We start from the raw sequence: 13840 nt of genomic DNA on the forward strand, positions 1-13840 counted from the left end.
TGCGTACATACACGGCTGGGGTGGGGGTTTGGTGCGTACATACACGGCTGGTGGTTCGGTGCGTACATACACGGCTGGGGTGGGGGTTTGGTGCGTACATACACGGCTGGTGGTTCGGTGCGTACATACACGGCTGGGGGGGGGTTCGGGGGCGTACATACACGGGTGGTGGTTTGGTGCGTACATACACGGCTGGGGTGGGGGTTCGGTCCGTACATACACGGGTGGGGGTTCGGGGCGTACATACTCTGCTGGGGTGGGGGTTCGGTCCGTACATACACGGGTGGGGGTTCGGGGCGTACATACTCTGCTGGGGTGTGTGTTAGGTGCGTACATACACGGGTGGGGGTTTGGTGCGTACATACACGGCTGGTGGTTCGGTGCGTACATACACGGCTGGGGGGGGTTAGGGGGCGTACATACACGGGTGGTGGTTTGGTGCGTACATACACGGCTGGGGTGGGGGTTCGGTCCGTACATACACGGGTGGGGGTTCGGGGCGTACATACTCTGCTGGGGTGGGGGTTCGGGGGCGTACATACACGGGTGGTGGTTCGGTGCGTACATACACGGGTGGTGGTTCGGTGCGTACATACACGGCTGGGGTGGGGGTTTGGTGCGTACATACACGGCTGGTGTGGTGGTTTGGTGCGTACATACACGGGTGGGGGTTTGGTGCGTACATACACGGCTGGGGGTTCGGGGCGTACATACCAGGGTGGGGTGGGGGTTCGGGGCGTACATGCACGGGTGGCGCTTGGGTGCGTACATACACGGGTGGGGGTTCGGGGCGTACATACCAGGGTGGGGTGGGGGTTCGGGGCGTACATACACGGGTGGCGCTTGGGTGCGTACATACACGGGTGGCGGTTCGGGGCGTACATACACGGGTGGGGGTTCGGGGCGTACATACACGAGTGGGGGTTCGGGGCGTACATGCACGGGTGGGGGTACGGGCCGTACTTCCACGGGTGGGGGTACGGTCCGTACATACCCCTGCCCACGCTCTGCGTGCCTGGGTACGGGCCGTACCCATGCCTTTGGTGTGTGGGTACGGTGCGTCCCACCATTGTTGCGGGCCGTGGGGTCCGCACCGTACACAGGCCTTGGGGGCGTGGCTACGGGTCGTACCACGCGTACCCCTACATGACCCCAGCAATGCTGGTACGAGCTGTACCAAGGCCTTTCTGACGTGGGTACGGGCCGTACCGCTATTGTTGGAGTGACGTAGGGGGACGCGTGGTACGTTCCGTACCCACGCTCTTGCGGCCTGGGTAGGGTACGTACCGGTTCGCGTGACCATCCACTTCCGTTGTGGCGGACGCTTGCGTTGCTGGCCTTGCCCCCACCCCCTGGAAGTGACCAGGCCCTGATGGTCAGGTATGTCCAGGCCATGTGTGATTTGGTACCATGTGTTGGTGTTGTGTGTCCTGCCCCTGCCCCCCCCTTTGCCCCTGGTTGTTGTGCTGACCTTCTGCGGCGTCTGCGTCGGTTCCTGTACGCCAGGTGGACTGCTAGGAGGGCAGGGATGGCACGTAGGTTCGGGTCCATGTCTGTTCGTCGCGTCCAGCTGCTCCTTGCGTGTGTCGTCCTGATTTCCCGGCAGTTTTTGGCAGCCGGTAAATATTTTCCGTGCGGGATGACGTCGGTTCGAATCGTACTTCCTGGTTCGTGAAACGTAGGCTGGATGCGTACCGACGTCACGTCGGCTCCTTTCAGGATCGGAATTGTGTTTAGTTTCTGTTCGGTCGGTGTTTTGTTCGAATCGTACGGAAATGGTGTTTCCGTATGAATCGTACTTGCATTTTCGGATGGATTTCGCACCGGGTACGAGTCGGACGGAGAAAAGGCTCCGTCCGACGGTTCGTACCCGGTTTTTACCGGATCGGAATTGGCACCTTAGGGGGCCATTACGATGAACTGTAACGGTACACGGGACCAACCGTTAGAGCTGCGGCTGTCCCGCTATGGCAATTAGGCTTACACTGCCACGGTGGCAGTGGCATCTCACATATATTGCATTGCGGTGGGCGGTGCTGTAAGTAGCACCCGCCACAATGTAATATATGCATGTTGTACGTTGGCATGCACCGCGCAATGCCTGCTACCTTGTCCATGCCAATGTTGGGAGGTACCATAGGTACCCCCCACCGCCCTGGGATCTTGCAACTGGTCCCCAAAGCGAAAACCGCATGCCTTTCCATAAGGCATTGAAAATGCCACATACTAATATGGATGGCGGTGCCTGCAAGGGACCGCCACCATATTATGGGCCTTTTTGCCTACTGGCGGAAAAGCGGCAGACGGTCTTTCCGTCCGCCGTGGAACCCCCCCGCCAAGCTAATGTGGCGGGGGGTAAAAGGCCGTCCAGTGGGGTGTGTTGGCGGGTGGATCGCCCGCCATGTTAATGGGCCCCTTACATTTGTTTTTTTTAATTATTTATATGTTTCATAAATATTTTTCAGGAATATTTATTTTTAACCAACATTTGTAAATTACTCCCCACCCTTATCCCCTATACACTCAACATCCCTCTACTAAATTTGTACATAAAATAAAAAAATATATACAAATGTAAATAAATATTTTTAAATTACTCCCCACCCTTATCCCCTCTAAACTCAACATCCCGCTCCTAAAAATTAAATAAAAAACAAACACTTTAAAAAAATATTTACGAAACCAACATTTTTACATTACACAAAAATCGATATTTTTAACAACGAAAAAACGTACCTCGATATTTTACACCATCGATATTCTTCGCTCGATATTCATGCAATTCGATATTTCTGTGCCGATATTCTGTCTCTGCACCCGTTTCATCCGGAGTTAGATTTTGTGGGAACTATATACCATTAATGATGGGCTTTCCCTAGAATATTTATTCGTTAAACTATCTGTATGTCCATGCGGTAAAAGGTCAGTCCAGTTCGACCACATATATTATTTTTTGTGTGTTTTTATAACTCACATAGGAAAAGGTACATTCTCCCACTTCTACGAAAATACCATTTCAAACAATGCTAACATGTGTTTCATTTGATAAATCAATTGTCTAATCCCTATGGTTGTTATAGTACAGCATCGTTTTTTATTGTCCTCCTGGTTTACTAGAAGGGCCTTGACAGAATGGGATAGTGAAGTATAAAAGGGAGATAACTCAGATTAAGATCAATAGCACAACACATTGTATAGCTTTGCGGGGATTTGCCTTTTTAATCATTGGATTTTATATATAAATTTTAATTATGTTTTATGAGGCATGTAATATGATATACACAAACATTTGTACATTATACCTGATTATTAAAAAAGCTTCACAGATTGGGTCAGTAAATGATAAATGGAGATTACGTAGATCAAGATCGAGGTCACAAAGCACAGGTTATTTTAACCATCGGATTTTATAGATTAATTTTTAGGTCTGTCGTAAGAGGCATTTTATATGTATGTACACATTTATGTCAGATGGATTTATTTTATCTAATGTACTTTATATGCACTGGAAACAATGCGAAATAAAGATTTATGATGATGATTAATAAAATAACATCACAAACTAATGCAAGTTAGACAAGGCAGGTGTTACATGATATGTCATATTGACTTTTATCAGAAATGTGGCAGCAAGATTTTAAATAAGAACTTGCAGATTGCCTATTTTGGCAGCACCAGATAGATTGCATCACAGAAATCAAGGCAGGAAGAGCCATGCATTAATTGTAGATATCTTTAGCGTAAATGTAAATAAATTCAACATTTTCTCCAAAATAGAAATCTGGAGGAAATAGCTTTGTGGACCAGGATATATCTGAAGATTCAGAGATAATCTGAAACACCTAGATTCCTTCCTATATGAGAGATGAGTGGAGCTGAGATTCGTATGGTCTAGGTCATTGTAACTCAATAGGTTGCCAGTTGATGGTGCAAACCATGTTGCACATCTCTTCAATCAGTCCTAAAGGGAGAGCGGTGTCTGAATAAGAATAACTTCTTCTGGCTGTCAGAGCCACTACCCCATGAATTGGACCCTGGTCTCTGCGAAACAGAGGATCTCCTAGAGGAGACTTAGAATTTTTATCCTGCCTTTGAGAGCATTGCCAAGCTGATGCTGCAGTGAAACCCATTTGCATTATCAGCTCTGGAAATCATGGCAAGTATTTTTATGTGCACTGGCGTGGTCCAGAGTCTCAAAAGTCTCCATGCTGTTAACTACTTTAGATGCAATAGGTGTATGAGGCATTTCTAGTCCCCAAGGAAGATTTTGCAGATGTATCATCGGTATTAGAAGATGACGGATTTGATTTGATTTTTAGATTTGTAAAGCGCAACGATTGCCCGAGGGCGTCTTGGTGCTTGAATTGGCTAGACGTAAATGAAGAGCAACGACGCCTTAACTAGCAGGACTCCGCGATCAGTTCACGAAAAGCCATGTTTTTAATGATTTTCTGAAGGCAATAAGAGAGGTGCTGTTTTTAATCACTAGTGGTAGAAGATTCCAGGCTTTTGCAGTTCCTATTAGAAAACTTCTGCCTCCCCAACGTGCCTGTCTGTACCTCGGTATTTGAAGCAGTTTTGACTGTGAGGATCTAAGAGTTCTAGGTGGAACATAGCATTTCAAATGTGATTTCAGATATAGGGGACCTCTGCCCTCGAGTGCTTTAAATGCAATACATTGCGATTTGAATATTATTCTTTTTTTCACTGGTAACCAGTGCAGCGCACCTAGTCGGTATGACACGGATTCATATTTCGGAATGTCCAAAATCAGGCTGGCTGCAGCGTTCTGTAAGCGTTGCAATTTTTGTAGATATTGGGCCTGGATCCCCAAATAGAGGGCGTTGCAATAATCCAACCTGGACAGCGCTAAGGTAGTTACTAGAGTTTTTAGAACATTGGCGGGAATAAAGGAGCGAATCTTCCTGATAATTTTCAGAATACCCCAAAAGGTGGCAGAGAGGTTATTGATATGGGTGTCAAAGGTCAGTTTATTGTCAAAGATCACACCTAGATTTCTGGCCTTGACGACAGGTGTTGGGCAATCTCCCAGGTTAGCCAGCCACCATTTCGGCGACCAGATTAAAGGGTTGGAGCCCAACAGCAGAACTTCCGTTTTCTCCCCATTCAGCTTTAGACAATTGGTCTGCAACCAGATGTTAACATGAGACATACAATTGTTAAAGCGATCAGCAGTCTTGTCCTCGTTGTTAGTCATGGACACGACCACCTGGGTGTCGTCAGCATAGGAGATCACGGAAAAACCATATTGCCTGATTATTGTGGCCAGAGGAGCCACATAAATGTTAAACAGCGTGGGACTCAGGAACGAGCCCTGAGGCACCCCGCACGGTAGATTGAAGACTTTGGAGCTGGAGCCGCCCAGTTCTACTGAGAAGGATCTATCAGCAAGATATGAGGTTAGAAGAGCAGTAGCAGAATCCTGCATGCCCAGCTCCACCAATCTGTCAATTAGTATTGTATGATTGACAGTGTTGAAGGCCGCCGATAGGTCTAACAAAATCAAGGCGGCCTTCCCTCCTTCATCTAGCGGTTTTCTAAGCTCCTCAGTTGCTGTAATCAGAGCGGTCTCCGCTCCGTGGCCCTCTCTGAAGCCATATTGGGAGTGGTCTAAAAGATTGTTCGAGGAAATATAAGAGGTAAGCTGGGTATTAAGTAATTTCTCCAGTACCTTCGATGGAAAAGATATTCTGGAGGTTGGCCGATAGTTACTAGGATCCTCTGGATCCAGATGGAGTTTCTTCAACAGAGGTAGTACGGAAGCCACCTTCCAGGCCTCAGGGAACTGTCCTGAAAGTATTACTTCAGAGAACAGTAAGCCCAGTTGTTCACTAAGTATTTTTGGAAATAAGTTGAAGATTGTTTGGGGGCAAGGGTCTATTGGGGCCCCAGATTTGGTTGCCTTTACTGTTCCAATGATCTGTTCGCACGAAGGGATGGAGAAGGAGAAGCTAGTTTGTGGCATGCAAGGATCAGCCACTGACTTTGGAGATTTGGTAGAGGGAGGATTGCTCTTCAAAAATCTTTTATATACTGTCTCTACCTTGTTGACGAATGCCCGATCTAGAGAATTACAAAACTCCGGGCTGCTGTCTATATTGGATTTGGCCGGAAGCTTGGCTAGTTTTTTAACAGTGGAGAAAAGTTTACTGCTAGAATTCTTAGCCTCCAAGAGTTTTGCTGTATAGTATTTGCTTTTTTCCTCAATAATTAGCCTCTTATATAACGACATTGATTGAGCATATATTATTTTTGACCTCCACTGTCTTTCCGTTCTTCTACATTATTGTTTTTGAGTTCTTAATTTTTCAGAGAACCAGGGTTCGGATGGCTTTTTCCTTCTAGAAATGATAGTTTTTAAGGGTGCTGCGGTGTCTACCGCCTTTTTGACCCATGATGTCAGAGTATAAGCTGCTTCATTCGCATCTCCTGCCATCACAGGTTTGGTTTCCATTAGTGAAGTATGGAGAGAGTTAATGTCAATGTTGGCCCAGTCTTGGTACGTGAATGCAACAGGTGTAATAGTTGTTGCTATTTGTTGCGGGCTAGCATTAATTAAGAAAATAATAGCTTTATGGTCAGGCCAAGGGACTGGTAGCACCTCAGATATTTTAAGCATGGCATTAGAGGTAATGATGCCGCCCAGGGTATGCCCTGCAACATGAGTAGCTTCTCTGACTAGTTGTTCCATAGAGAGACCTGACATAACATCAGTGAGTTCGATAATTTTGTCATCAGCTAAGTTTTCTAAATGGTAGTTAAAGTCTCCTAAAACTGTGTAATCTGTATAGTTTATGCTGGCTTCCAGAAAAGGGCTTATTCTGTCCAGCAGGGGGGTCTGAGCCTTAGGTGGACGGTAAATTAACAGTCAATTTAGAGAGTAGTTGTTATTAAGCAGAATCTGGAATGATAAAAGTTCGCAGTCATGGGAGGTACCAGACGAGGATCCTGTTACTGATCTTCTTTGGCAATAATGGCTAGCCCCCATCCCCGTTTGCATGTCCTATCAGCTCTGGTGATTGTAAATCCAGTGGGAAGTGCAAGTGTCAGATCAGGATCGGAAGTTGCGTCCGACCAAGTTTCTGTTACAAAGACTAAGTCAAGCTTATGGCTCTCAATAATCTCAGCCATTTCGGTATTATGTTTGATTAGCGAGCGCGCGTTAATCAGCATGGCTTTGATGTCTTTGGTAGCATGCGGATACACAGGTTTTATCAGTAATGACCACAGCTTACTTTTCGTAAAGCTAAATTGTAGTAAGCAATGCTCACACTTTTTTGTCTCCTTCAAAGGATCCAGTCTGGATCAGCAAGGTGTGGCCGGCCCTGAATTCCATTTTATTAGTTTATCTCGGGCGTAGGTGATTTTATTTGAAGGTTTAGGGTGATGAGATCCAGGGTTTCTGGGCCTAGGCCCGGGCCAGGCATGGACTGGCGCAGACGGGCTTGCCTTTGGCGGCCCGCCCGCTGCACGCGTCCGTTGCGCGTGCACCGTGCCATCTGGTCTTGTAGCATTCTTTCGCGCCAAGACCTGCCCGCTGACCCGCCCCACAATCCCAAGCATTAAAGCACCAGTGACAGGCCTAAAAACGCCCTCTGCACAACGGCACTTGCCGGGTCGGACCGTGGTGGCGGTGAATGTGCAAATATGCAGTGTTTTTAAAAACAGCAATATTACATCAGTAAAAGCGATGATCAGGTATAGTTAAAAAGAATACAATCGGAGCAGCTGGCAGCGCCTCCATCTTACATAGGTCTTGCCGCATCTACTGCGTGTGCGCCGAGCCTTCTGGTCTTGTAGTGTTCTTTCGCGCCAAGACCTGCCCGCTGACCCGTCCCAAAAATCCCAAGCCTTAAAGCACCAGTGACAGGCCTAAAAACGCCCTCTGCACAACGGCATTTGCTGGGTTGGACCGGGGCGGCGGTGAATGTGCAAATATGCAGTGTTTTTAAAAACAGCAATATTACATCAGTAAAAGTGATGACCAGGTATAACTAAAAAGAATACAATCGGAGCAGCTAGCAGCGCCTCCGTCTTATATAGGTCTTGCTGCATCTGCTGCGTGTGCGCCGAGCCTTCTGGTCTTGTAGCATTCTTTCACGCCAAGACCTGCCCGCTGAACCGCCCCACAATCCCAAGCCTTAAAGCACCAGTGACAGGCCTAAAAACGTCCTCCGCACAACAGCACTTGCCGGGTCGGACCGGGGCGGTGGTGAATGTGCAAATATGCAGTGTTTTTAAAAACAGCAATATTAAATCAGTAAAAGCGATGATCAGGTATAGTTAAAAAGAATACAATCGGAGCAGCTAGCAGTGCCTCCGTCTTACATAGGTCTTGCCGCATCTGCTGCGCGTGCACCGATCCTTCTAGTCTTGTAGCGTTCTTTCGCGCCAAGACCTGCCCGCTGACCCGCCCCACAATCCCAAGCATTAAAGCACCAGTGACAGGCCTAAAAACGCCCTCCGCACAACGGCACTTGCCGGGTCGGACCGGGGTGGCGGTGAATGTGCAAATATGCAGTGTTTTTAAAAACAGCAATATTACATCAGTAAAAGCGATGATCAGGTATAGTTAAAAAGAATACAATCGGAGCAGCTAGCAGCGCCTCCGTCGTACATAGGTCTTGCCGCATCTGCTGCGCGTGCGCCGAGCCTTCTGGTCTTGTAGTATTCTTTCGCGCCAAGACCTGCCCGCTGACCCGCCCCACAATCCCAGGCCTTAAAGCACCAGTGACAGGCCTAAAAACGCCCTCCGCACAACGGCACTTGCCGGGTCGGACCGGGGTGGCGGTGAATGTGCAAATATGCAGTGTTTTTAAAAACAGCAATATTACATCAGTAAAAGCGATGATCAGGTATAATTAAAAAGAATACAATCGGAGCAGCTAGCAGCACCTCCGTCTTACATAGGTCTTTCTGCATCGAGGAGGAGGAGAAAGATCCTCATATTACGATTCAGAAATGTACCTACACGTATGTCAGCAGAGTCTCCGCACATATAAATGTAGATTTTAGTATTACATGTGGGAACGACACAGCGGAGTGGGTGAGAAAAGGGGCAGACATACTACTTAAGGGAATTGGATTAGGGTGGAGTAAAATAGATTTACAGAAGGTCAGGGAGGGGGTTTTGGAGGAGCATCACTCATCCACACACGTGTAGGCCAATTGCATTACTCTGGGATGTGAAGACATGTCCCTTAGACTTTTGTAGTAAGTTTACACTCAGGGTTTGTAACCAAAGTAATAACATTTCTACAAAGTGTATGTAGGCCTAGGGTGTGTAAATAAAAAAATGGGCTTAAAATACAACTAGTATATATAATATTGATGAAAAAGCATTACGGACATGTTTAAGTTTGCTGAGTGCTCAAATACTGTCTTCTTTTTCTTCTACCATCCCCCAAAAGCAGGGCAGTTTGGAGTTTTTCAATGCGCCATGATGACAGAAGTTGCCACTACCATAGTTATAAGATGTTTTAAATTGGTTTTCAACCAGTCTCCATCCATATGTTGTGGAAAGTGCAAAAATACAGTTATTGGTTTGGTGGTGCTAAGCCCCTGTCCAGAGGAGATGGATAAAAATGGGATGGGGGAAAAGTTAAATGAATCTTTGAGACATAAGGTCAGCTGCACTAAGCATTTTAACAACAGCAATATTACATCAAAAGCTTGGATTCTGCATTCATGATAGCTTAAAATGCTATTTCTTATTCACAAACCTATTTTAGAAGTTGGAAAAGATTTTTCGCTTCCTAAACTAGATTCTGAATGGACACCGATTCAGAGTCTGGAAGAGGCATGTTGTCAGTGTCCCTTCCAAACACCAAATCAATATCTGGTGTATAATATTTTGCAACTGAAATCTGGTAACCTGATATTCAACCAACGCCTCAAAGGAGGTTGTAACCCAGTCTCACAAGAGAAGGGGTCCCCTTGGGTCCCCTTGCCCTTTGTGAATATTGAAAAAAAAGTTTGTTTAATAGGAGCCAGTATTCAATGGGATCCCTGCCTCCTTTTAAACACATTTTTAAAAAACTTTTCTTTTTAAAACTAGTCCCATTAGGAAAACAGGCTTCTTTTTAAAAAAAATTGTAATTGAAAAGAAATACCAGACATGGTGGTTGGCTGACCCCAGCAAGTCACCATCCCTATAATGGCCTCTAGGTGTAATTTGTGACCTATCTCATTAACATGCATGAGGTAGGTTGGATTCCAACCCACTAGTACAAAGGTCGGTTATTAAAAAATCTTTACTTGTCACAAAAACTGCAAGCAGTATTTTGCGGCCAATTTTTAGTGCATCTGGCAGATAGCCCTACTCTCTGGCATTTTGTGACATACACTGCTGACAATTATCCGCATTATTGTGGTCAGACAAGCAAACCTAAAACTATAATGGCTGTTCTCTTTGTTATTCTTTATGTCACACTTTGAACAATTCCAGATTTTCACAATTTCAGAGAGCACGATTCTGATTTTTTTTTTAAATGAGTGCATACACACGGGGTAAAAAGTGGAGATAGCAATGAAACAAGGGCCACAGTGTTGTGGGGGTCCTATCTGTGGGCTAACCTGAAAAAAAGCATAAAGTTGGTGAGTGCAGTTATTGTAAATGCTGCATGGCTGGTTACCATAAAGGGATAACACGTAATACTTTTTCATCCTCTATTTTATACCTTAATAGGAAAAAGAACAGTATTTTTAATTTCTTGTTTTCTTCAACATCTTTGTTATTGGAAAAAGCAGCCTAAAGCGCAATGCAAAAGTAGTATCCTATTTCATTCACCTAATTTGAACCTTTTTGTTGCTTGGCAAAAGGAACTCTAATCACAGGTCGTAAGAATACTGAATGCCCTTGCAAGGCTACTTTTTCATGCACACAATTCTGAAATGTGCAAACTAACAGTATACTTGTCCTTCTTAAAATGTTTCTGTCGCTCTCATCACCCCTCATACACTGATCACTCCTCACTCCATGCTTGTCTCTTTCAGGAATGACGCAGAATGAAAGTTTCAAAAGTGGCACGCTCTCCCTTTCCCAAACATTTCACAGACTTGCAAGTGCAAGCAAATGTCATGAAAGATATAATATCACTTACATATTGTTTTGTCATTACAAGTAATTCTTCTTCCACCTCCATATTTACTTTAACTTGACTCTCCAATTCTGGGTTGTCATCTATTGTATTCAACGAAGGGTCTCCTTCTCCTGGACTTGAATCTTTGCTATAAGAGGCAAAAGGAATAGGAAGTGAATCTTAGGTGGCATTAACATTTATGTAACTAAGATGAATAATTGCCACAAAGTGTGCTCTTCTCATGAACGCACATCAGTCCTTCCTCCTTGATAACATACCCTTTGGATTATACTTTCTGTACCCACTGGTATGTTGCATCCAGACTCTGGTTGTCTGCAACAGCTCCTTTATTACCAATTAAAAATTCCTCTCTGTCAAAGCCAGTGTTTTTGTTTCTTGGCCATATGGCTAGGTGTCCTGACAGCTAGTTATTTCCCTGAATCTTCTACAGACGAAAATCGATCTTATTTGGCACATTTGCAAACACGGTCTCTCAAAGAACATAGAGGATATGTACAAGGCAGTGGAGGAGGGAGGTGTTGGCCTACGTGGCTTAACACCTCTCTCCTCCACTTCTAAAACGCAAGGCTGCACCATCTTCTCATGAAAGCACATCAGTCCTTCCTCCTTGATAACATACCCTTTGGATTATACTTTCTGTACCCACTGGTATGTTGCATCCAGACTGTGGTTGTCTGCAACAGCTCCTTTATTACCAATTAAAACTTCCTCTCTGTCAAAGCCAGTGTTTTTGTTTCTTGGCCACATGGCTAGGTGTCCTGACAGCTAGTTGTTTCCCTGAATCTTCTACTGACGACAATTGATCTTATTTGGCACATTTGCATACACGGTCTCTCAAAGAACATAGCGGATATGTACAATGCAGTGGAGGAGGGAGGTGTTAGCCTTCCTGGCTTAACACCTCTCTCCTCCACTTCTAAAACGCAAGGCTGCACCATATTTACCACAAAAAGTTATAGACTGCAATAATGAGCCAGGAGGCTTATTGCCCAACGGTGGGGGTCAGCAGAAGCCCCTAGTCTTATTAAATGGAAAGCTGGATATGACAGATGCAGAATGCTTTTAAAAACTTTTTACAATGTGCTTGGCTTTCTAAGAAAACACCACAAAATCTGTGGTGGATGGATAGAATATTGTGGTATGCCTGATTAAGACTCAAAAACACAAAAGTCCCTGTTATTAATCTAAAAGGCCTACGGTGTTGTCCTTAGCCAAGTGTCAATTGTTCACAAGCTCGATAGATTATCTTAAAAAAAGACTGTTATTCTATATCAATCTATTTACTGAAAGGATTTACCCTACGATCTATCTTAAAATCACTGTATATTGTATATGCACAAAAAAACCTTTTGAGAAACTTATTAATTAAAAACAAAATCATTTATTACATTTATAAAAAATAAATTATACAATGTATCTCTACCTCCCAGGATGGGTTACGCTCTTTAATAATCACAAGAAGAACTAATCATCATAATTAAAAGTCATCATAGTTAAAAGTCGACGCAGCGTTTCGGTGATATTCTTAATCTTTCCACCTTCTTCAGGACTAAAAAGTTTCATCAAATCTAAAATGAAAGATTTTTTCTATTTTTACCAACTTATTACTCAAAAGTGCAATTTACAGTGTTATAAATATTCAATACAGTAATTGTTTTCATTGATTACATACTTCTTAACCTATCACAAAAACCTCTTATTTATTCACGCTACGTTCAATAAAGACTCGGAACAGACACTTGGCTATATATTATCTTGTTGTTCTTGACAATCCTATACAAAATAAACACTTTTAAGTTGTACAAGCATATCTCCTGCTCAAGATAATAATACTTTCAAAATAGAAGGTGAAAACACATACCTCATCTTAGATTGAATAGACGTTAGAATAGACTATCCAAGGGGGATGACCCTCCAAATTTATATTTTCTGCCTGCTGGTTATTCAGCCTATAGTGTAAAGAGGTACCATTCTTTAGTGTATCATCTAATATCACTGTTCTTTATTAAACATTAAAGGGACAATGCTGGCGTACCTTATTAATAGTTGAGATAGTACATTTTATCCGCAAAAGCCACCGTAAATGTATTCATTTGCAGAGTAAAGACCACTTTTAATCATTTGTGGACTTTTTCTCTAAAGGAACATGTAATGAGATAATATTTGGATAATCTCTTAAAATATAGACACAAACTGGTTTGAGAATTATGATCATATTAAATTCCACAGAAGTAATAAAGGTTCCTTTAAATAACTGAGGCTTAGGAACAACAAAGATATATAGGGATATAAAAGTAATGATGTATTATGTTCATTTATACATAGGTTCTTACAGAATCAAGTGGAAAGAGAAGATACATTGAGAGTAATCACTTCTCCTGATCAATTTAGTGGCATTTCCTTAAAATTGAAGAAAAGAAAAGGATTTGTACTCTACCAAGCCTTGTGGTGAGCAGTGGATACTAAACTTTAGACAATTAAAAAAATGTTTTGAGTATTCCCTGCAATCTTTTAATAATGAATGATGCTTTCTTATTACATGTTCCTTTAGAGAAAAAGTCCTCAAATGATTAAAAGTGGTCTTTACTCTACAAATGAATACATTTACGGTGGCTTTTGCGGATAAAATATAATACTTCAACTATTAATAAGGTACGCCAGCATTGTCCCTTTAATGTTTAATAAAGAACAGTGATATTAGATGATACACTAAAGAA

General features: G+C 43.8%; 1 protein-coding gene across 1 annotated transcript in view; it reads right to left on the minus strand.

The window, feature by feature from the left end:
• LOC146805187 (uncharacterized) overlaps positions 1–13840 on the minus strand; it is a 450239-nt gene that overhangs the window by 301435 nt on the left and 134964 nt on the right. Inside the window, exon 3 of the mRNA XM_085623778.1 lies at positions 11124–11250. Coding sequence (XP_085479904.1) covers positions 11124–11250 — 127 coding nt within the window. The remainder of the gene's footprint in view (positions 1–11123; positions 11251–13840) is intronic.

Source organism: Triturus cristatus, chromosome 8, assembly GCF_964204655.1.
Source record: "Triturus cristatus chromosome 8, aTriCri1.1, whole genome shotgun sequence".
Lineage (NCBI taxonomy): Eukaryota > Metazoa > Chordata > Amphibia > Caudata > Salamandridae > Triturus > Triturus cristatus.